This window comes from Haliaeetus leucocephalus, unplaced genomic scaffold (genome assembly GCF_000737465.1).
Source record: "Haliaeetus leucocephalus isolate CR32 unplaced genomic scaffold, Haliaeetus_leucocephalus-4.0 Scaffold598, whole genome shotgun sequence".
Lineage (NCBI taxonomy): Eukaryota > Metazoa > Chordata > Aves > Accipitriformes > Accipitridae > Haliaeetus > Haliaeetus leucocephalus.
The window spans coordinates 5688764-5712974 of NW_010973034.1; the positions used below are offsets into that span (position 1 = coordinate 5688764).

The 24211-nt window shown below is 37.0% G+C and overlaps 1 protein-coding gene across 2 annotated transcripts in view; it reads right to left on the bottom strand.

Annotated features, from left to right (window-relative positions):
* The window catches only part of XRCC4 (X-ray repair complementing defective repair in Chinese hamster cells 4), a 180631-nt gene that overhangs the window by 145992 nt on the left and 10428 nt on the right, over positions 1 to 24211 (bottom strand). For both annotated transcript variants that reach the window (XM_010578054.1, XM_010578055.1), the window contains exons 2-4: positions 20189 to 20268; positions 17839 to 17988; positions 9418 to 9605 (exon numbers count right to left, since the gene is read on the bottom strand). In XM_010578054.1, the coding sequence (XP_010576356.1) occupies positions 9418 to 9605; positions 17839 to 17977 (327 nt within the window). In that variant the 5' untranslated portion in view covers positions 17978 to 17988; positions 20189 to 20268. The remainder of the gene's footprint in view (positions 1 to 9417; positions 9606 to 17838; positions 17989 to 20188; positions 20269 to 24211) is intronic.

A 24211-nucleotide genomic window follows, 5' to 3' on the forward strand; every position in this document is an offset into this window, starting at 1 on the left:
CCAACAGACCAATTAAAACTAATTTTTAAATGAAATGTCAGACACTATTTGCAGGAGCATCTGAGACTAATAATAATAAAAAAAAAGATAACAAGACAAATCATCTTCTATGGAAGAGCTTTTGCACAGAATGATATTATCCAGAAACTTACTCTTTAAGATGTACACTGTATTTATCTCTCTGGGAATGTATTTTTGTAAGGGAACCATGTTCAAGATTTCAAAAACAGAGAACCTAGCTTCCAAAGCATTTTCCAGCATTACTAATATCTTTTAGAACAATTCTAAGTGAATATTGGACTCACCAAAAATTTCAAATATATATGTTATTAGGCTTCAAATTTTAAATCTCAATCCAAAGAGCCTTAGGCTTTGTCCTCCATGATTAAAAAAAACAAACTTACTCCACATGCTGCCTGACATCTAACAGGCAGTGATTAGCATTTTGTAAAACCCTAAGGTCAGACACAACAGTTTACAGTGTTTATAGTGAGGTAGCAAAATTAGAATAGTACAGTTCCACCAGGAAACAGTTGACCTTGCTCTGCTTATTGGACCATGAAATTAGGAACCTTTTTGCACTGTTCAGAGCAAAATTTATTTTTATATCAGAATTACTAATACATAGCAACTTCCTAAGATAAGTGAACAAGCAAAGATATGTATTTCACCTCACTGCAACTTAAGGGAAGCAAACAACCAGAAGCATAACACCTTCCTCACTGCAAATACTACAGCTACCTTATTTCTGCATCGCGTTACACAGATATTTCTGTATTTGCCAGTTTTTTTAAAAATACTGTACATGTCAAATTTGCTCTTTTCTTACATTTCAAGACAATTTCAGTATGTAACTGTAGTAGAACTAGTATAAGTGCTGAAATTAACTGGAAGCATCTACTCAAAGCTTTGAGGGTTAAAACATATCCATTCAAATTTTTATACTGGTAAAGTCTATTTTAGTGAATGCAAAATTTAACAAAACATTATTATCCTGAGCTTGAGGGTTTTCCTGTGCCTTTGCAGGTAGGAAGATTAATGCTTCCTCTGGAGCTGTAAAAGCATTTCTGAAGAGAAACATAGGTAAGATTCTTGCTGTTCTTCAGGCTCTGACCGTTGTTCATCCTTACAGTGAATACAGGACTAGACTATTGTAGTGAAGTTTCAAAACCCAGTAATCTCTTTTCCAGAGCATCTACTGTCCTCTCTATTTTTCTTGGGAAACTAAGACTTGTCAATATGCCATGATTTAAAGATTTTCCTCCTAAAATGAAAGCATTTGTACTCAGCTGTACAAGTAAAAAGTAAGCCTTGATATCTACCCAGAGAGTTGAAATGCACAGCAGGTATGCCAAAAAGGGAAAAATCTGAGGGAATTGAGAGGAAGGGAGACAATACCATAACATCAGGAGGGAAAAAGGACAACTGATCTTTTTTTCTTGTATAAATCAAATCAGTATCTGTTATTTTGCTATTTTAAGAACATTTTACATTTATTTTTAATATATTTAGACCGTCATTGCACTTGTGAAGTAAGAAAATGCCCTTTATAGTGTCATTGACAATAGGCCTTAAACCAGTTGAACTACTATTTTTGTTCAGTTGGATAGTTCCAGTGAAATCCACAAATCCTAACCGGTAAAGAGAAACTCAAGGAGTGTTTATTCATTGCAGTGTTTGATTCTTCTGTTTTCAACAATCTCTCATTTTTAAAGGTATATACCTCCAGTATTTTAAATGTACTTCTCCCCAACAGTTCTCCAAATCATTGCTTATCAGAAGCAGCAATCAAATGGCTAAACAATCAAATAGCTTATTACAATCAAAAGCCAAAAGCCAAACAAGGAAAATAGCGTAAGTTAATTCTCCAGGACTTTTGTCAAATATTGTACACACATTAATATTGGGGGGGGGGGGGAGAATTTTTAAAAGAGCTTTTCTTACCTCTAGGCTACAGAAGTGATCTACTGCATTTAAAGTGTAGCTACAAGACCTGAAAAGTGCATAAACCTATGCATCGGGCGAGATGGGGAAAATCATGTAGCAGTTATAAGTCTGAGATTATGCAAAAGATAACACTTAATGTTTTTATTATATAAGGCACATTAGTAAGCTATTTCTGAACCAGGCTTCCGAGAAACTCATTCAAGTGTATGCTCTTAAATCCTTAAGTACATAGATATAAATGATACAGAAGAGTCATTGCTTTAAGACTGACCTAAAGACTAATAATTTCATCTTTCTGTATTTTCAGTTGAGCAATTAGTCGAATTGCCTGGGAAACAATCTGAACTCTCAGTGACCTTTGTTATCCAAACAACGTATCCTCAGTCGTTTGGAGCAAAGTAACTATTCAAACCTTGAACCAAGACAGTTTGGACAGCATAAAGAGCTCTACCAATTCTACTTCACTCACTCAGTATGCTGTGAAAAGTTTTGGTTAGCATGAATTTCTCAAAGTATTTTTAACTTGTAATAAATTCATAATGAACTCACAGAACTGACCACGGAAAAGCAGCCACAGGAAATGGAAGAGACAAATAGCAGCATCTCTTCCATCAGCCTCATTAGCAACAGTACTGTATCTAAGGTAGAATTTCTTAAGCTCATGTCCTCCCTGTTTACAAATTTACACAAAAGGCAAGAAAAAAACCAGAGCGTGTCACATTACTGTAAAAAATAAGACTGCTAGCACTCAAATAATTGTTTATCAAAGGCTATTTAATCAACTTAATTGCCAGTACAAAAAAAATCTTGCCGGATTTCCATTATTTATTATATGTGGAGTGACTTGCTAAAGTACTTGGAAAGATTTACTTCCAAGTGGTCACCTACTTAGATCAAGCGCTAAATCACTGACTCTGTGATGGTGTTTGTTTAGGTGGCAGCAGTTTAGCTGGCCCAGCCTCAATGGCCCCTTACTGAGATCTGTGTGTGTGTGGCCCATTTTGCACTGCAGCTGGCTTGACACACAAGTCCCACTGTATACCAAACCCATTGTTATTTTAATGTGACTCTTAACAGTCTGCTTTGCCCTCACCACCCTAAAAACAGCTCCTAAGGGCAGAGTGCTGAATACCCTACAGCAAAGCCACCTGTCATAAGGAAGACAAATCACAAAACACATCAGATTTTTTAAAGGCATAATTTTTAAGGCTCAGCTACATCAGGCTGAGATACAGCTAGAACAAGTATTTATAAAACTCAGGCAGCATTTTAACTTTTTTGATCACCGTTTCAAAAAGGTGAGTACAAAAATCCTTATGGACTTCCCTTAAATTAGATTATGTTTCTTATTTTGATACTTTTAAAATTACATGCAGCTATGACACTGCAAAATAAACATGTTACATACCTATCTCCTCTAAATTAGATATGAATTATTTGTGACTTGGGGAAGTTTTCCATCCATTCAAAAAAAAAAAAACCAAAACCAAACCCATCAGCACCTAAATCTTACATATACATCATTATTATATATTAATCATTATAAATACTTTTTAAAGGGTTTGGAGATACAGGTTTGGTTTCATCCTATCAGGATAGCGCTGGAGTAGTTGCAAGCATTTACTTTTAAGCATCTAGCTTTGGTAGTAGACATCAGTTCATGGAAGGAACCTACCTGTTCAGCAACTAAACAACAGGTGAATTAGATTGTAAATTGTAGGCTTCTGAATGACAGTTACACAGATGGTGTAAATGACCCCCCTGATCTTTACTTATGTTGATGGTGAAAGCTATACAAAAAAGTGTCAAAGGCATTTCACATCTGGACGCAGCCCGCCTTCTTACACCCCCCTAAGTTGTTGCAGGTCTCTTGGCCTTCAAAATAGGGCTCTGGCTAACAAGCGTAATTCCAGCCTTAATGAGCCAGTACAATAGATAGGGAAGTAATTTCGAGGAACCACAGACAAGTTTTTAATCTCTAAACTTACTTACTTCCATAAGCAAACAAAGGATAATTATTCTTCCCTATCAGCTAGGAAAGGAAAACCAAACTGATCTTCAAGGGCTTGTTTGTAAGCCTACCTCAACGAGGAGATGTCTACAATGCCAACTTTTATTGCTACAATGGAGGATCATCTGTCAGACTTACCACTGTCAAATATTTCACCTATACTACAAAAGACCCAACAAACTTTGAACAACTAACCTGTGGCACCTAATGAGGGACGATAAACCTGTTTTCATGAGGCAACTTACAAAAACTACATCCTCCACTCTACTGCTCTTTAATTTGTGTGTGCGTGTGTCTGTCTGTCTGTAAATACAAGTTCTTCATTGCAACACAGACCAATGGCGCTCACATATACAGTAGTCTGGGTAGGCAAGCAGAGATTCACAGGTTTTGGGGATGGAGAATGCCTGTTAAGTCATCTCATGTACTATACTGCCAATGCAGGATAGTTACTTACAGTGCATTTTCCATTCCTTTGTCCAGTCCGTTTTTAAGTGACTGACGCAATGGGGCTGCTACCACTTCCTCTGGCAAACACTTCAGCAGTAAAACAAATTTCAACATCAGAAAATATTTCCCAATAATATGCCTACACTTTCCTTTGCTTAACACCACTCCATTATTTTTATTTGCACTTCTATAGACCACCCAATACAGTTTTGGCACATAATTATATTTTAGAGAAGCAGATCTTTAGCAAGCTGCTCCAAAGAAGGTAAAAATTATTTCTAATACCACAGTTTAGTACAGTTATGGAAAAAAAAATTCAGTATCTAACACATTTTATCATCCTCAAGTGACTATTACCAGTCACTAGTCTAAAATCACCTACATATTTTCTCTACCAGAAGACTGGAAAACAAATACGCAAGCACACAACTAAAAAAAAAAAAAAAAAAAAAAAAAAAAGATGACTTTTGAAAACAGAGTATTTCAGATTTATACATTCACTAAGCCCCTGAAAATCACGTATATGTCCATAAATTTTATATTATATATACATTAGTAATTACCAAGCTGAAAATTATGCTCATCAAGAGAAAAATCAAGTGACATTGGTGACATAGCTAACTTTACTTCACATCAGCCAATAATGATTAAATTACTGATCTGTAACACTGTAAACACTGCTTTTTAAGTCTTAAAATTGTAAACACTAACTTCTAATGCACTACCAATGAAAGCTTTCGTTATTTATGACAAATTAGATCTGTTCACTAAGCTCCTAGTCTATATATCAAGCATGCTAATCATGTACAGAGTACGTTTCATGTGTGGATATTTGCAAGTAACATGGATCAACAGATACACCAAGATGGTGTACACAGATGTAGCAGTGCAATTTTCCCACATGGATGAGATATTAAAAGAAAAAATTAGTTGCAAGCTATTGCTCTTTTTCTGCTCTCTCAGACACACTCTCTTGTGAATTAAAGTAACAAAAATTAGTAAATACCATACTACTATTAACTAGTGTGAATTATAAATGCATCAAGAATGTTATTTGAGATTATTCATTTAAACTATAGTATCTACAAATAAATATTAATTTTCTTAACAAGGAGACAGAATAAGAAGCAGCTTGACTTACAAGCTGCAAGAATTTACCATTGTGAATTCTTTAAGATGCTTTTAACTGCTCATTCCATTTGGGGTATACCCACCACACACCTAAACCTCGCAGACTTTTCAGCCAGCAATTATTTATAGACTGTGTAAATATAATTTGTAAATAAGGGCCCAGGACGCAACTCAACTGAATCTACGATGTATTCAGAAGAAAAAAGGCAAATTATTTTGTAGAAATTCTACGCTTAATTTTTGATAGGAAGCAGTGGTTTACCCAGACTGGATGGAGAACTACAGCAGAGCAGTGCACTGAAAATTACTGGCTGCGATGGGTATAGGTGACTGTTGGTGACCAACATCATGCTGTGGGTAGGTTTCATTAAAATTAATTAAAATTATCCAGTTTGTGTATACAAGCATGCATATACCTCTAACAAAAGGTATACTGAAGTTCCAAGAGTACAAAATTTATTCTTAGGCACCTGTGTACTCCTTGGATGAAAAAATTTGCAATAATAGAGAACTGCATGAATTGATAAGCATTTTATAGCTCACAAAGTGTAACAATGCATTTCAGAAGTCTGGGGTTTTTTTTAACTAAAAAGTGTTAACTGTATTATTTAAGACTAAGGAAAACATTCAGTTATTCAAACACAACCAACCACATCTTCATGCCTACTGTTCTGTAATGTCTCCTTTTGTTATATATCAAAAGATAATAACATTGGGTTAAGAATAGTGATCTTCTAATTATTCCTGATAATTTAATGGACCTTCTCACAATGGTGATTAATAATATAACGGGGTAGGAAAGAAGAAATAGGGAACTTGGAAGCAGTATTATGTGCACTACTGTCATAATTGGAAATGATTGCTCCTTTTCCTTTATGCCTACATTTTAAACAAAAACATGCAGACTAACTAGATCTCTCAGTATAACTACAGGTAGCATATCTAACAAAAGAAATGCAGCACAGTTTAACCTAAAGCACCGCTCTCCACACACACATCACCATTATTGTTTCTTCCTCTCTCCACTCTTCCCAAGATTAGGAAGGCTGTAATTTGTGTATATATACAGTTGCTGAAATATGAAGAGAAAGAGAAAATATTCATAACGACTAAACAAAAGATGTAAAGACAATACCCAGTAAGAAGAATAAGTACTACTAAGGGACAAACACTGAATTTAAGTCATGTTTAAGTTGCAGAGCCATTTCTCTAGGCTTTCTCTGGAGTAAATGCAGCCCTCTGGATGTACAGAGCCCAGGAAGATTAATTTCCTAATCTGATGGTGAAAGATGCACATCATGAATACTTTCACAGAGAATTTGCAATGTATTTGGAACATATCCTGTTATCCACCTGAAAGCTATTTGTAATTCTGACAAAAGCTTTGGCAATTTTATTTGTAGGCATTAGTTTAGTACAGGAGGAAAAAAAGGTGTATTTTCACCCAAGAAATGACATCTTTTCTAAAAACATTCTTTTGACACCCAAAGTTAAAAACATGCATAGCAATCAGGACACTTTGTATTTTCAATTTCTTTGGCCAGATTATTATTTTCCCAAATTGACATAGAGATGTTTTCATATGAATTAAATTTCTCATAAGCCTTAATTGATGGAAACATATATTAGGTGCGCCCACATATATGAAGATATTTTCCTGTAATAAAAATACAGTATGTATTTCATCTGTCTGGTATTTAGAATATATTATGTGTGACACAGACAAGAAAGACAGGGTTCTTAAAATTACTGCTCTTATTTTCTAAGTACAATTTGGTCTCAACTTTGTAATCCTGCTGTAATATAGTACTTTTTACCTAGACACTTTGTGAACAGCACACAGCCCTGTGTCCTCACAAGAAGTGTCAAGAAGCGGGTATAGAGCCCGTATGGCCCTAGGTAAAAGCACAGAAATATTGATAATGCAGACTCAAAGACTTACGTCACCTAACTTTTGGCACCTCAGTCAAGAGCCAAATGTGCTGAAATTTCCTATATTGCACACGGAAAAAGGACGGGTTCTTAAGAGTACTTAATTACAGAACTTCATTCCACTGAATCTCTCTTCCTCTGCTTACTAAAATGAAGCCAAGACTCTGACAATAAGCACATAAGTGAGCTGCTACTGAGTAGGTAATATGAATGGGTCCCCTCTTTAAAGTGACTTTCTCCTCATCTAAGAGATACACATACACGAAATAAACACATACTCCTATTTCAGGTTTGTGACCAATATCTATACTGCATTCTTTGCCTATTTCCAATTTAGAGGGAAAAAGTATTTCCACCTTCTACTTCCAACAGACACAGCCCAGAGAAGGTAGTTTCTTTGTTTTGGTTTCGGTTTTTGTTATAAGTCAGACACCTCTGCTAGTTTCTTAAATGGTGATACCTGCCAAAATTAACCAAATGAGAAGCAAAGCAGGTCCCAATGGTCTGAAAAAGAAATCTTTTAAAACAAAGCAGGTAGGACAATTTCTAGACACTTAGCTCCCAGACACAACAACTCCATGCTAGATTTTTTCCCCAGGGAAAAAAAAAAAAAGATCTGGCCAAAGACATTCCTACTCTTCTCAATCTGCAATCTCATCTCCATTCTCTCCCCACTATTTTCTTCCCCTCAATAATGTCAGTGAAACTGATTGCAGAACTGCGCCCTGAACTGGATCAATGCAATTTTAAATCAGTGCTTTTTAAACCCAAATTATTTCACTAATGTTGCTGAGTGGTCCGTCACCCCAACTGCTATCCTTGCACAACTGAAGCTGTGTCAAACCTTAGGAAAGGCAGAGCATTAATTTTTGGAGGAGGGAGAAAAGAAACAAAAAAAAAACCAAAAAAAGCAAGGAGGATTACCTTAAACTAGTTTCTTCCCCAGAAAAGCTTTAACACCAAACCACAACCTGAAACAACCAAAGGTGCCTACAGATACAGGTTATACTGGTTTCTTTCTTGCTTTAAGAGGGTCCTTTCCTTTGCAGCCAAGAAACCAACATGGAACCACATTCCCAGTTGCAATTTAATGCATTTCCAAGCAGGAAACAATTTTAGTGTTAGCTTCTAAAATATTTAAAGTAATAGAAAAGTTCATTTTCCAGTATGTTTTAGCATTTGAAAATAATCTTCCTTAAATTTTAATATTTTCCCTTATTTGGGTGAGTATAGAGGGAGAAGAAAGAAAAAGCAAGCAAAGCAGAAATGCATTGAGGGCTGGAATTTCAAAAGGGAAGCATACTTCGCAAATTAGGAATTAAAGACAAAATCTCAGCTTATGGAACACATTAGCTTAACACTGAACTGCAGCTCCAACATGTAGGCATACTCTGCTTAAAAAAAAACAAAACATAAATCACAGAATCACAGAATAGTTTAGGTTGGAAGGGACCCTTAAGATCATCTAGTTCCAAAGCCCCTGCCATGGGCAGGGACACCTTCCACGGGACCAGGTTGCTCTAAGCCCCATCCAACCTGGCCTTGAACACTGCCAGGGATGGGGCATCCACAGCCTCTCTGGGCAACCACTTCCAGTGTCTCACCACCCTCACAGTGAAGAATTTCTTCCTGACATCTCATCTAAATCTACCCTCTTTCAGTTTAAAGCCATTACCCCTTGTCCTATCACTACACTAATCCAAGACTTATATACAGAAGTAATACTCTTACTCAGTAGCATTTAAGAAAGCAACACAGCAATAGTTCTACTGATACCACAAACTTGTTTCTAGTTTGGCCCATGGCAGAGTTCAAAATATTCATTCAATCCAAAACATATATATCACAGGTCTATTTGACTTTAAAGAACTTAACAAAATACAGAAATGTACCAAGAAGGTCCTTCTCATAGTTTAACTGTCAAATTTAAACATTTAACTACTTACAGAGCCATCTTTCAGATTTCTTTCATAGCAGAAGTGACACTCCATATTTTCTTCATCTCTTGAAACAGCAAAGTTGTATTTGTCAGCTGATTCTTCTCCAGCTATCAATGCTTTCTTCAGTTCTTCAACATACTTTTCTCTATTCATTTCCATGTCAGCAGCCTCCCTAGAAATTTCAGCTTCAGACACTATCAGAAAGAAATGTGAGAAATAAATACTCATGTGTGTGTGAACATGTATAGATATTTATATGTACATACAGACACACTTACACACCTTAAGGGACAGGCAAATATTAGGAGACTATTCTTTCCTTCACATGTATCAGTGTGCCAGACACTAACGGAAATGTAGCAGGAATAGTGTGTTTTTCATAAGAATTCAGTTCTGTCCCTTTTTTCCTGTCTGAAAATGGTTTATTGCTACTAGTCCACAATTCTACTTGCCTAAAGTTATTCTGCATAACACTAACCTTACAAGAGAGTGGAATGTTTTAATTATGATCTACTGTGCCCGCTCAGTTCTCTTTGAAAGCGTGTAATCTAAACCCTGTAAGACAACAGATGCAACTGACTCCTCACACATTCTAGATCCAGTTTTCCAAGTTTGTAACTTACAACCTTAAAAAAAAAACAAACTGTCAATTTACAAACAAATCTACACCTAGAGACTTGAGAATCCATGTTTTAGTGTTCACATTCAAGGACCACTAAATGGGAGATATGTCTCCAGTTTGCATTGTATCAGGTCTATGAAGAAAATTTTATTCCATTCCTTTGAAGATGAAGAATGGTTGAATACAGTATAGAACAGGCCAAAGATTACTATCATTGAGAACACTGATAGCCTTTTCTATCTGCTTCTGATCATTTATTTCCTAAATCTTCATTCACTAGGAGTACCAAGAAACAGTTCTTGATTTTACCACCTGGGCCCCTGTTTATTTTCCTTCCTTTCAATTTTATTCTACATACTGTTTCCTCAGTACTTTTAGAGATCAATTGTTAATTAGAATAATGATCTCAATGAGGAGTGCAGAGTTTCTTGCACAGGCAGATACAAGCAAAGACACCAAATTAAATATAGGATGTGTATAATGTAATGCAGGCTTTAATGTGTAGCCTATTGATACAGTATTTTAGATGTTTACTTAACAGAAGTGTTTCCTTTTCCTCTGACAAATCTTCTGAGGAAGACTGCTCTAGATTGTCATCCACCCCTGCTTGCTCTTAGACCTTTGTAGCATTTGCCCAGCATTTGAAAGCTCAAGATATGCAAAACGACATTAGTTTGTGACAGCCTGGGGAAAAAAAAACAAAAAAAAAAAAACAAAAAACCCACACCAAAACAAAACAAAAAAGCAAACAAAACCACACATACCAACCCCCCCAAAAAAACAAAACCCAAAATACATCCTTCACATAACTGCAAGTGACTTAAAGCATCCCACTTAAAACCCCTATTAATAACTATTTCTTCTCTATACAAATGCTTTTGAAGAGTTTCACAGAGACGTAAGCCTGCACAGACGTATGCACTGAAATCATACCAATAAAAATAGAACAGCATTTCAATCAAACATGAGCCTGTTCAAATTGCCTCATTTTTCTCCAATCTTCTTCTTGACACAGTAGCTACCCTCATATTGCAAAAGAGGCAGTACATATCAAATCAATCCATCATATAAAAATACAGCAAAGAGGTAAATGTACAATTATTTGCTATGAATAGTTATATCCTCACAGACTTCAGGATTTCTGGATTAATTCTGCAACTTCAGTAATTTTTGCTTATTTTCACAGACTCGGAGTAGTTGAGGTTGGAAGGGACCTCTGGAGATCATCTAGTCTAACTCCACTGATCAAAGAAAGGTCAACTACAAAGGTTGCTCAGGACCATGTTTTGAATGGGTTTTGAATTTCTCCAAGGACTATACTTTTCAGGCAATCTGTTCCGGTGCTTGGTAAACCCTACGGTAAAAAGTTTTTTTCCAGTGTTTAAATGGAATTCCTTGTATTTCAGTTTGTGCCCGCTGCCTCTCATCCTTTCACTGGACATCACTGAGGAGGGCCTGGCTGCAACTTCTTTACTCCCTCTCATCGGTTAGTAATTAATACACACTGACAAAATCTCCTTAGGCGTTTTCTCCTCCAGGCTGCACAGTCCCAGCTCTCTCAGCATCTCCTGGCAGGACAGATGCTCAAGTACTTCAGTCATCTTCAGGGACTGTCACTGGACTCAATTCCCTAAGTTCATGTCTTTCTCATACTGGAGAGCCCAGAACTGCACACTGCATCACAGGTCTCACCAGGGCTCAGCAGAGGGGAAGGATCACCTCCCTTGACCTGCTGGTAACACTTTTCCTTATGCAGCCCAGGAGACTGTTGGCCACCTTTGCCACGAGGCCACATTGCTGGCCCATGTTCACCTTCTTGCCCACCAGGACTCCCAAGTCCTTTTCAACCAGGGATCTGCTTCCAGCCAGTCACCCAAAGCACCAGTACAGGCTGGGGGCTTCCCCCTCCCCAGGTATACAATTTTGCATTTCCCTTTGTTGAATTTAATGAGACTCCTGTCATCCCATTTCTCCAGCCTGTTCAGGTCCCTCCGAATGGCAACCCAATCCTCTATCAACCCTTCCCCCCAGTTTTGCATCATCTGTAAACTTGCTGAGGATGCACTGCGTCATCATCCAAATGATTAATGAAGACGTTAACAGTACTGGACACAGTATTGACCCCTGTGGTACAGGACCACTAGTAACTGGCCTCCAGCTAGACTTCATGCCACTGATCACAACCCTTTGAAATCTGCTTGAACTGGCTGAGCTCAATACATTCCACACCTTACGAGTTTGTCTATGAGGATGTTAGAAGACACGGTGTTGAAACCCCTGCTAGCTAAAGCCAAAATAAACATCATCCACTGCCGTTCCCTCATTCAACAAGCTTGAAACTTTAGAGAAGGTTATCGGGTGGGTCAGGTGTGACTTCCCCTTTGTAAACCCATACTGACTACTCATCATCTCGTCCTTAGCATTTTTCAAAATGGCTTCCAGCATTATTCCTCCAACACCCTCTGGTTGACCAGCCTCCAGTTACCTAGATCCATCCCCTTACCCTTCCCCAAGGTAAGAGAGACGTTTCTTCCAGTCCTTGAAAACACCCTCTGATCACTATTATTACCTTGCAAAATCAATCAAGAGTGGCCTCACAATGACATGGGGCAGATCCCTCAGTACTCCGAGTTTCATCCAATCAGGTCCCATGGACTTGGGTACATCCAGTTTCTTAAGACATTCTCTAACCTCATCCTCCTCCAAGGGTAAGTCTCCTTTGCTTCTGACTTTCCCACTGATCTGAGTAAGGGGCTTGGGATTTCTAAAGGCAAATCTTAACCAGCAAAGACTAAGACAAAGAAGCCATATCCCATGGGATTCTTTTAAAGGGAGCTTGGAAGAGGTCAAAGTCTGCTCTCCTAAAATTTAGCGCTGTTATTCTGCTTTTTACTCTGTTCCCTCCTCTCACAATCCTGAACTCCCCTAACTCAATAGCCACTGCAGCCAAAGGCTGCCCCCAGCTTCGACTTACCCAACCCCCTCTTCCTTCTTTGTAAGTATTAGCTTTTGTAGTCCTCCTCTCTACACATCTCACAACATGGAAAAAATGTAGATGTTACTGATCTTAGACTTAACTAAGGGGGAGTTGTTGGGGTTTTTTGTTAGGGTTTTTGTGCCTTTTTTTTTTTTCTTTTTTAATACTACCTTGCTAATGACCTTAATTGATTACCATATATCTGCAAAATCTGGTAAGGCAGGTCAGGCACTAACAGCCCACTCTATTACTCTAAGACACAGGCAACCAGCCAGGTGAAAAAGGAAATGCAGGTGGCAAAAGAGAGCATGCTAATGTCACCACTGCAAGGAAACAAACAGTTGACACAAGGAGAAACTATCCCCTTCTGTGCAAAATCTGAGCCTGCAGATACACTCAGTTAGAAGGATAAATTAGTGGGTCAGAATCACATTAGTTATTCCCCAGCACAAGGCATTTTCTCCTCGACAGATTCAAATGTGTTAGGTCCTTCAAAAGCTAGAAAGCAAAGGGACACAAGGGAACTGAACTATTCTGGAGTCATAAGAGAAAAAAAAAAAAAGATGGAATTAGGCTCAATAAATATGAGCAAGTCAGTCTTTGTTAGACTAAGACGGGAAATGTCAGGCCCATAGCAGTCTGAAGTCTGTCACAAAGCTGCCCATACTCTCCTTAAGAGAAAACGCTTAAAAATTGAGTATTGTCTGCTTCCTCTTCTTTTAAAGATAAAAGAGGAAACCTGTCACACTTATACTAGCCTAACATAAAGTAAAAGGACAAGGCACAATAGATAGCATTTTACCAGGTATGCAACACCACAAATATTCAACAAATGTCAAAAATCGCAGAAATGCCATTATACATTAAAAAGAATATAGGAGTACTGTGGAGCATGCATTAGAATAAACCAGAAATAAAATAACTTCATAATCAGTATTTCTAGATTGGAAAAGATGCTTCTATGCTTACATTTTAAGTTGCATTATCTATACTGCAGAGAAAGAAAAAAACAATGGAGAGGGGTGGAAAAAAGAGGCCAGGGAGAAGTGTGGCATATTATTACTGTGTGTCCCCACAGATTTGTAAACTCAAGCTGTGTGCTCTTCATAAAATCACATCTCCCAAAATGGAAACTGTATTCTGCTGTCCATTACAGCAGATATAACAGACAATCATACATAAGTGGTTTTGTACACAGCCTAATACTGATGAGCTGTAGGGCACTGAAATACTGAGACACCTAATAAACTAAAGATTCAAAAACATTTAGATTTTATCATCATTTGAAGAATGGGTTACACTTTTCAAATTTATTCCTACAACTCAACAAGACAAATTTAAACAGAGCAAAAGTAAGCAGCAGCCCTCTTCACTAAGTTGGGGTTTAAAAAAATCTTTATGAAAGGGAACACAGGGCACAGAGAGAGACAAATGGATAAAGGTGTATCAGAACTCTTTTTTTCACTGCATGGACATCACAACCATCTTTCTTCCTAATATGTAAAACCCGTTCCTAATACATAAAGGGAAAGAGGCTAAGGCAGAGGGCCACGTATATAGCCAGCTAGTACTTGTCCTACAAACAGGACTTTTGAGTGCAAAGCCACACTATTTAGCTACAATGCTGCATCACTGCCTCCTTTCCTATATACCAGACACAGCTGCAGCTGGCATACAGGGACATGAACAAGAGCAAAGCCAGCATGCAGGCAGCACTGCAAATATGAAAAGACCTCCAAGCAAGCAACTGCTAAGTCAAAGTCAGTTGTGCATGAATCCTCACGCATTAAGACTGACAGGTATGAATTTCAGAACAGGACTTGGTACTGTTACAAACATTCCTGCAAAGCTGGATGCTGTTAACTTACACTAGCCATTGCACATGATATCAGTTCTTCCCTACATCACTGTAAGCCAAGTGTTCAACCCTCGGCCTCAACATAACTGAACACATTTAAATATCCTAGATGAAGTAGTAAAAGTATTTTCCAAGATTTTTAAAGCTTATTGTAAGGATGAAATGGATGTTATCAGAAAGGCTTAAGCCTTTAACAATTGCCAGTTCCATCTTTGTTTTTTAAAACCCAAAGCAGCACTTGTAATTTTCATATAAAAAATGATACAGTGAAACTACTGTCAGGAAAAAAGCTAAGCCTCCAAGTCAGTGACCGACTGGGGCTACAGGGCTGGTCAACACTCATCTTGCAGAGCTAACAATCCACTACAAATAACAAGAATTGAGTGGGAAAGAAAAGAAGAAATTTGCCGTTAAAACATTTCTATTTTACGCTACATACACCAATCATTTTCTCATTATCTAGCTTATTTCTTGTACAGGACACTATACAGAGTTGAGAGAGAAAAGGCCACTAGTATGTCAGCAACTCCCTTAAGTCCCCTGAAACGGTACAGACAGAAATGTGGAAACCCTTGCAGTACAAGGCAAAGAGCAGCAGAAAAAAAAAGTCGGAAATACTTGCAAAAACAAGTGTTTCTTTAGAATAATTACTTAAAAACTGAGAAAAATTAGATAAACTTTTAATGAAAATAAGAAAGCTAAGAAACCAAAGTCACTCATATACTGTAATAGAGCACTGTGGGTTTTTTCTCCTGTGGTGCCTGTACATGCTGCATGTTCCTTTATCTTATAGAACTAGCAGAACTGATCAATCGTTAGAGAAACATGAAATGTATAAGTCCATATATCTGTAGTTCTTTAACCCAATACCAAGTGAATACATCAGATCATATTGCATATTTGTGTGCTTCTCCTCCCGCCAGATTTTTTTTTTCCTCCTTAAATAGGACTCCTAACACTTTTCATCATCACATTAAACATACAAAAACCGTAAAAGACAACTCCATCAGCAACTCTCACTCACTTCCTGGTAGGTCTTGCCAAGCAAAATAATCCACAGTGTGAGAAACCCAAAAGGGATTTCCCTAACAAGAATTTTCTGACCACTGCTTTCCCTCCTCCCAGGTTTTGAATTTAGAACCTAAGCAGTCTCAAACATGATGTAGTAACTTAGAAAAAGTGATCAAAAACAACGTTGAGTGTACAAAAACCCAGATCTGTGCAGTAGGAAAGCCTCATGCACAAGAACTTCAACTCCTAATGAAATTATTGAAAGGACTACAAATTCAACAGGAATTCCTTAGAAATGGATCAGATTCTTGCACAAGAAACAGAAGCACTCTCCTTGGATGAGTACCCAGTGCTCATGCTAAACTGTTGTGTGTTTCCTTCTTTTCTTTTAACAGAGTGAGCTCATCTTGCTTTCACTGGTCCTCTGTTTTGGAAAATGATCATCCAGCCATTCTGCCAGATGCAGGAAGTTAACAAAATGAGAACTGTGTTTACGTATTTTTTCTATACTCTTTCAGTTATAGTAACATAGCTTTTACTTAGAAAAATAATGGATTTAAAGAATGAGCTTTTTGTGAATTTTAAGCTGGGGATTTTAAAGTTATGCAAGAACAACCAGAAAAGCTTTTAAACAAAAAAAAACTAGTATGCTTAATTATTTAAGTATTTATCAATGGTAAAATGTTTTTTGTTATTTTGAAAATATACAGTTTCACTATACTATTACCAAATCAAGAAAGAAAAACCCTTCATACCAGACTACAGGGAACCAGCATTGGAATGTATGTATTTGTCTTTTGCAGGAACTCCTAATCAAAAGTGTGTCTGAAATGTTAAAGGGAATATGGAAGAGCAGATTTAATACATACGTGGACATATTTTAACTTAAGTCTTGTTCCCTAGGTCTGAAAGAAGAGAAAGGTAACAATTGCATTCAAAAGAAGGTTAATGAATGATTAAGCTTCTTTTTATGCACAGGAACTATATATATACACACAAATATATATAGTTTGTATACATGTATATACATACAAAAAGCACTATTTTATTTATATAATTTTTTTTATTTTTATATCTATATTTATATCAGGCCTATGTGAAAGCTTGACTTATGTAGGAACTGGGGAAAAACAACATCTATTGGACAGGGAGAAGGAAGGAAGAAACTACACGGAAATCTAGTCTTATAACTCAGAAAAAGTCAGGAAAACATTTTTGCTTACAATACGCTGTAAAATATATCGTTCTTTCCTCCCTTTGAAATATTTTTGCCACTGAGAGAAGGGCTTTTGATCAAGTATTTGACACATTTCTAAAGGAACACACAAATATTTCCTTCTTTCACTAGGTGTGAATGAGAGAAGCATGCACATATTAAGACAACCATCATCTTATTCAGGTTTCAGGGGACGGGGAGGACGGGGGGGGGGGGGGGAATTGCATAGGCCGGTTCTTTTTTTTTCTTCTGATAACTTACGCCCAGGAAAAACGTATTTTCTTGTCCATTCTTCTCAAAAATTCACCTGAGTACCAAATACAACTACATTTAATTCTTAAGATTTTATGAAAACATTTTAAAAACATATGCAATTAAATGCTTCATGAACTATAATTTGCAAACAGAACTTGTATGACATATTTGTTCAAGGACCTGGAGAAGACACATAAGTCGTATTCCAATATCACTGCAAGAAATTATATTCTTGAGAAAAAACAAAACATTGCATATCCCTATGCTAAATGAATTAGCATTAGGTTTGACACACAATCTTCCCAGATTTGAAAGATCTCTGAAAACGTCCCAGAAGATCATGACCCCCACCTCCTCCATCACGGGGGAGAGGTAATACTCATAAAAAGTTCTTGATACAAGTTGTGGGTCACAGTTCAGAAAGTGTTTACGAATAATGATAAAGAACTGTAATAATTTAGAACAATTCTTATTCTTTCCATTATTACCTGTCCCAGTCCATGCACATTGACCATCACTAAGTATTATACCAAAGCCAGTTCCTAAATCTTTTTCCCATGATACTTGTAGAAAATATGTTGCTTCTGGATCAGAAACAGGATGAATTCTGTTCAAAGTCTTCTCCATTTTCCAGACACCTGTTTAGGAAGTAAGATAATCTTGTTAAAAACAATGGCTTATTTTCCAGAAGTGCTTAGCAGTTTTACGTAACTAGCTTCAGGGGAAAAAATAAAAAACCACCAAAAAACAAAACAAAAAAACAACAACAAAAAAAACCCACAAATATAAGCATACATAGAATTTTATTTTACTTTCCTCCACAAATTCAGTTTTTCAGAGAACTGGTGATATTTCCAAACAGAAAAGTGGATTACAATAAGTAAGGTTTAAAAGCACAGTGCCAACAATCAAATATATTTGAACAGTCCAGATTAAGAAACTAAGTATCAGGAAGCTGGGGAACAGAAAATTACAATAAACAAGCACTTCCCCATGGCTATGTTTTTAACTTACTGTCCACTATCAGCCAATATATAGCACACAGAATATAAGTCAAAATAATCAATATCCATCTGGAAGACTGCCATATGAAAGCATGCTACTAAGCTTCACTGCAAGGCAGGGGTTGTAGTAGATGCCAGCAACCAAAGAAATTTAAAAACTGGATGCTGCAGACAATGAAATTTATGATGCTACAGTGAATTTTTTGCTTAATATCAAAGCAACTTGGCAACCTGTACTTGACATAAGACCTTCTAAAGAATCCCATGAATTTATTTATAACGTGACAATAATGAATCCTCACAGTACTCAAGAACTTTAAAACTGCATTTGGCAATTTGCTCTGGAGAATAATGAAGAAACAGCCAATTCTGAAGTTAACACTGACATACAGTATTTTCATTGAAAATGCTTCATGTTCTCCAGTACCTGGAGAGTTTGTTTTGGGGTGTTCAGTTGTTTGGGGCTTTTAAATTTATTTTTTTTTTTTTAGACGAATGAACTGAATGTAAAAGGGCTACATGTTCACTCACACACTAAAAATAGCATGTATTGATAAAAGCAGGAAAAACACAGCTGAGGCATTTATAGATACACGCACTGAGTACAATGATGCTTGGACAGGTTAAGTATTAAAAGCTCTATCAGTTTTCCATCTCAGGTATAGCAGTAAGTTATCATGATCCGGTTCAACTCAGGTCCTGAGGGGACTCGGTTCTTCAAGCACTAGTAGAGGGAAGCTCTTTCTTTGCTCATGGACATTGAGAGCCAAATCTAGATACAGAGTTTAACTACCATTGGTCTCCCAAAAAGTTGGCATTTTCAGGTTAGGAGGAACAGTTTTAACTGAAGTTGACTGCACTGTGTCTGGCCTTTGCTCAACTCTGCACCCAATAACATTTGAAAATGCCTTTCCCTTGTCCAGACAAGTGCACAGTATTCAAAAGCAGCAAAATATATGAATATAAGACTTGTTTTTCAAGCATAAAGCTGCATTAACAGCTAGACAACAGCTGCATTGTCAGTAATACAAACATTCATTATAGATATCAATAAAGTTAATGAAACAACACCTTAACTACTTCTGATGGCTAATTAAACCACAGATCACCTTGCACTAACAAATAGCATTTTTTAAACAGTAAGAGGTACATCACATAAAGTGCCTGCTACGAATTCCAAGCTGAACTTTGGCTAAAACATGTCACTAGGCACTTCCAGCATTCCTGACTACCCATTACATTTTCATCACCAAATACTCAAAGCACTAACTTTATTTTTCCAGCTTAAAGCTTAAGTACACATAAGCACCATAACATTTCCTTGTTCATAATATTTTTCTGAAGAGTTTAGGATTCAAAAGCTATGGTAGGAGTAAGAGATAAATCACGTACATACAGCTAAGCATCATAAATTCTCACCAACAACATTAAGAGGGATGACTTTACTATCTACATCCATAAACCAATGCTGCTTATACTTTTACTGATGTCATACTCCACCTTTCTATTCACAGAAAATGTGCCAGAAACGAAAAAACTACTTAAAAGCAATATTAAAAAATTAGTTTTAGTCCAAAAAAAAGCCTTCTATTTCCAAGAAACTGGCCACTTCTGAAAATCTACAGTGTGTCCATGCACCCGTAACCAAGAACAGAAAATAAAATATTTGGGGCATGGAGGCCTGGAACAAGGCAATCAGTGACTATAGAATTAAAGCCATTTTAAAGATGTGCAGTGCACTAACTGCCTGGACATGGGTCAATAAAGAGCACAGGACAGAAAGCACAAGTAGTGCGTGCAGGATGTTTAAGCACACACACGTATTCTCCTTTACCTACCAGATTCCGTTCTGCTTTTTGCTCGTTCTGGAAAAATACAGAGTCTCTTACGAAATTTTTTCATAGAAGTCCACCACTGAAAGAAAGTGTTTTTAAAAAGACTTTAATTAGTCTTTTTTACTTAAAGGATGTAAAACAATTGCACAGAACCCAGACAGATAGCATACAAAGTACTGATGCGTATATATAGTTCAATAGGGAGTTTTTGCTTGTTGCATTGGATTCTTATCACAAAGCAGAGCAACATTCAGTGAAAACCACCTGCACCAGAGGCTTTTTAATGTAGACAGTTATAACAGAAAGCAAAGCAAAAGAGTTGGATTTTCTATTTATATGACAAAAAAGAGAATGAAGTGTCAGTCCTGAGTCAAACAGTGATGTCAAGAGTCACACAGGAAAGGAAATTTCTTTAAAGATGCGCTAACAAGGTCTTTAAGGCCTGAGATGAAATTCACCTCATATCATAATACTGTTCTTCCCATGCATCCATCTTCACACATCACTATTTCACTGAAATGATGTGGAACAGCTAAAAATGAAGATTCTGTTTAGACATCATTCATAAGAGGTCAGTTACCATTGTAAGGGATGAACCTGTTAGCAGACCTGGGAAAGCTTCCATACAATTTGTATACCTGTGGTAATACACAACTTCAACAAAAACAAATATGGCAAGGTGATACAACGCAGAAGAATGTTCTATATTTCATAATAAAATGCAACATATAGTTGTCAAGCTTTTCCATATTTTACTGTGCATCTTTGAACAATTTTACAAGAGAGCATAAAATGAAAATACTTTTTCTCCCAGCTTTTACCTCCTTCATTGTGTTCACTGACCTTTTGAGAGGAGTATATGCTACCACTACATGTTTAGAAACTGCCTCACAAAGCAGAGCTCAGCCTTGCTTGAGATCTCCAAGCATTCAACTGTTCCAACCCATTAGCAAAAGCTTAAGGATTCTTTGCTGTATAATGGCTATTATTTACTTATCTTCAAGAGAAAAAAAGCTTCTTCATGAAAATTAGTCTGACTAATTATGTACAGCATACACAAACATCACTACAAACAAAAATATTGTACCTTACTGCTTTTTAAAACCTGTTTGTAAAAAAAACCAAACAACAAAAAGCCACACAAACAAAACAAAAAAAACCCCCTCTTCCACAAATCTCCCAACACAACTCTTCCACAGAGTTCAGTGTAGTGTTGAGTAAACAGATAAACCACACAGCTGAAGCATGAATACAACAAAAAGCAGCAGTTACCTAACTATTTAGCAACTAGCAATTACCACTAATGAAAGAAGAAAATACAGAAACTAAATCAGAGCATACTGCCTGTTAATTTACTATAAGATGAGTGCATGCATCTTATCCACTCTGAAGGCAAACCAGTAACATATGCACACCAGTATATTCCCAAAATAAGAATTTCAAGGGGAGGAAGTTGGACGTCCTACCTTGAATACCTGAAGTTAGCTGTATGTTCACAGGATTCACAACTTTGTTCAACATCTTTAAAAGATATGTCGCTCTATACTTCAAGAGCTGAAGTAAACTAAACCACCCTCCTTAAAACTAACTCATCTCAATTCACCTGCCTGCTTACTATATTCTCTCATGACCCCATCAGCTTTCAATATGCCAAGCATATGTGACTCTTCACAGATCAAGTACTTGTGTGTAAAAAGTGATAAATGTTCCTACCAGAGTTTCTGCTCCAGGGATTTTTTTGGGGGTGGGGGAAGAAATGCTGTGCACTGCCAAAGTCTGATGGGCACAGGAAGAGCAGATTTGCCAAAGCAGATTGTCCAGCTCCCCTTCCCCAAATTAACACTCCAAAAAATCCCCCACCTTACAAATATTTCAACTTGGCCAACAATGAGTGTTCTCTCCAGGAATGTAGAAGACTGATAACACAACTTCAAGCAATTTGCTTGAATCCACAGTCTTGAGTCATTTCCATGGCAGAAGATGTCATATATACACAAATCAAAGGGTTATCATAGCATCAAGGGTGCAACAAAGTTAAGTTTCCCATTTTTACTGTTGACATCATTATGTCCCAAACCCTAAATGTAGATTCTAAAAGTGAGAAAATTAAGTGCATTTCAATCTAATATCTAAATAATGTTTTAAAACACCAATCATTCAACAGGATAATTCATTGTCATAACCACCACACATGCAAAATTCCAGCCAATAGTCCTGCACATGCTCGCCTACGAATCTACCTTTATACATTGAAAAAGTAGTCCTACTAGAAACACTAACAGTAAATTTTTAAATGAATGCCAAACCACTTCTCTGTTGTGGCTATTGTCCCAAATAATCCATTAACACTACACCTAAAACTGAAGCATAAAGAGTCACAGCTGTTTTAAGTACTCTGGGCCAGACACCCAGCCAGAACAAAATAAGTGCAGATGTACTGACATAGGGGTCTGTAAAATACATGTCAGCTTGGGGCCTGAACCTCCACAGAACTGGTCGCACAAGCTTGTAGAAGCTGGTACCGCTTTTTAAGATTTTACTAACATCCCCATCTCCACCAAGTCATAATTTCATTATGAAACACATCCAAAAATATAAATGAGGGAGAGTTGAAACTTCAAGAGTTAGTATCACATCTTTGAGTGGAAAGACAGGGACACAGGTAAGAACAGTATTAATGCTCAAAATGGTTAAAACAGCCACCTGAATTCTGGCACTCACACTATTTAGCAGTCCAGCCACTGCTGAAGCTTATTAAAAAAAAACAAACCTCGCTGCACAAAACGAGACTATTTTTATAGCTATCCAACAAACTAAATTACTGAAATCAGACCCTCACTATTGCAGTCTAAAAAGCACCTCTGAGTCTATTAGACCAGAGGAGTACCTTCAAGTGCAGTTCAATATTCAGCAACACTGCCTCTGTAGGCTTTTTCCATTCACTGTCTCAATAAAATGAGAGCAGTCAGTACTTTCTTCCTCCCTTAACTATGATAAAGAAAAGCTGCAGAGAAACTGATTGATTAGGGCCAGAAGAAAGCCAGTGTTTTTCTCCTTAAGGGCACAGGAGGTCACACCACATACCAGCACCTCACCGTGTTAGAGCCAAGGCTCTGAGACAAGCTTGCAGGTGGGAACAGTTGAGTCCCACCCCAAATTTGTTCATCAGAGGCTTTATTGAGGCCTTCAAACAGTTGAGGATTGAGCTGTTTATCTTTAGCACTTTGTCCCTTTGGTCTTTGGCTTCTATGATCTATATTAGGCAATGTTTCTTTCTAAGGAGAAATCAGCTGTTGGCTGGTGTGCAATTGACTGGAGTCTACTCTCTGAACAAAGAGTGTACACAGTTGCTTCTGAATAAACAAGAAACTTTTAAAATTGGTTTACAAAGAATTTTATATGTTGTTTTGGATAGCACTAGGCATAGACCAAAAGCCAAATCTTTTAGGCTGCTCCAACACAGCATCATTGATAATAGTTTGAACTTCAGCACTTTATTTTTTTCCATGCAGACTAATGGCTTTTTTTCAAATTGCTTCAGCTGCAGGTGTTCCAAACTTCAGCAGCTATGCATGGAAGGATACTTACAGACCAGAAAGGGCTACTATGTCTTTCTAATGGAGCAATTAACTTAAGTGCTTTCTTGTTGAGAAAAATAGGAAGCTATCTACAGTGGGCTCAGAATAGAAGACCAGCACATACAGCACACTGCTATTAAAGTGTATAATTTGATCCATTCTGTCATTGGCTTGACCACAACATACACTACAAATCAGAAACCAATAATCAGAAGAACGTGAATGGTTAACCTATAATCAGAGAACAGGCACTATTCAGGAGATGCTATATGTACTTATAAGTGGATTATTGGAGATTTAAACCAGTCAAGAAAAACTCGGATTGCTTTTAAAGATTAAAACAAGCTATTTTCACATTTTCCAACAGAAGGAAATAAGATAATGTCTATATTTATGAATATTTCTAGAGATATATTTCATACAAATTTATATTCTCTCAAGTTA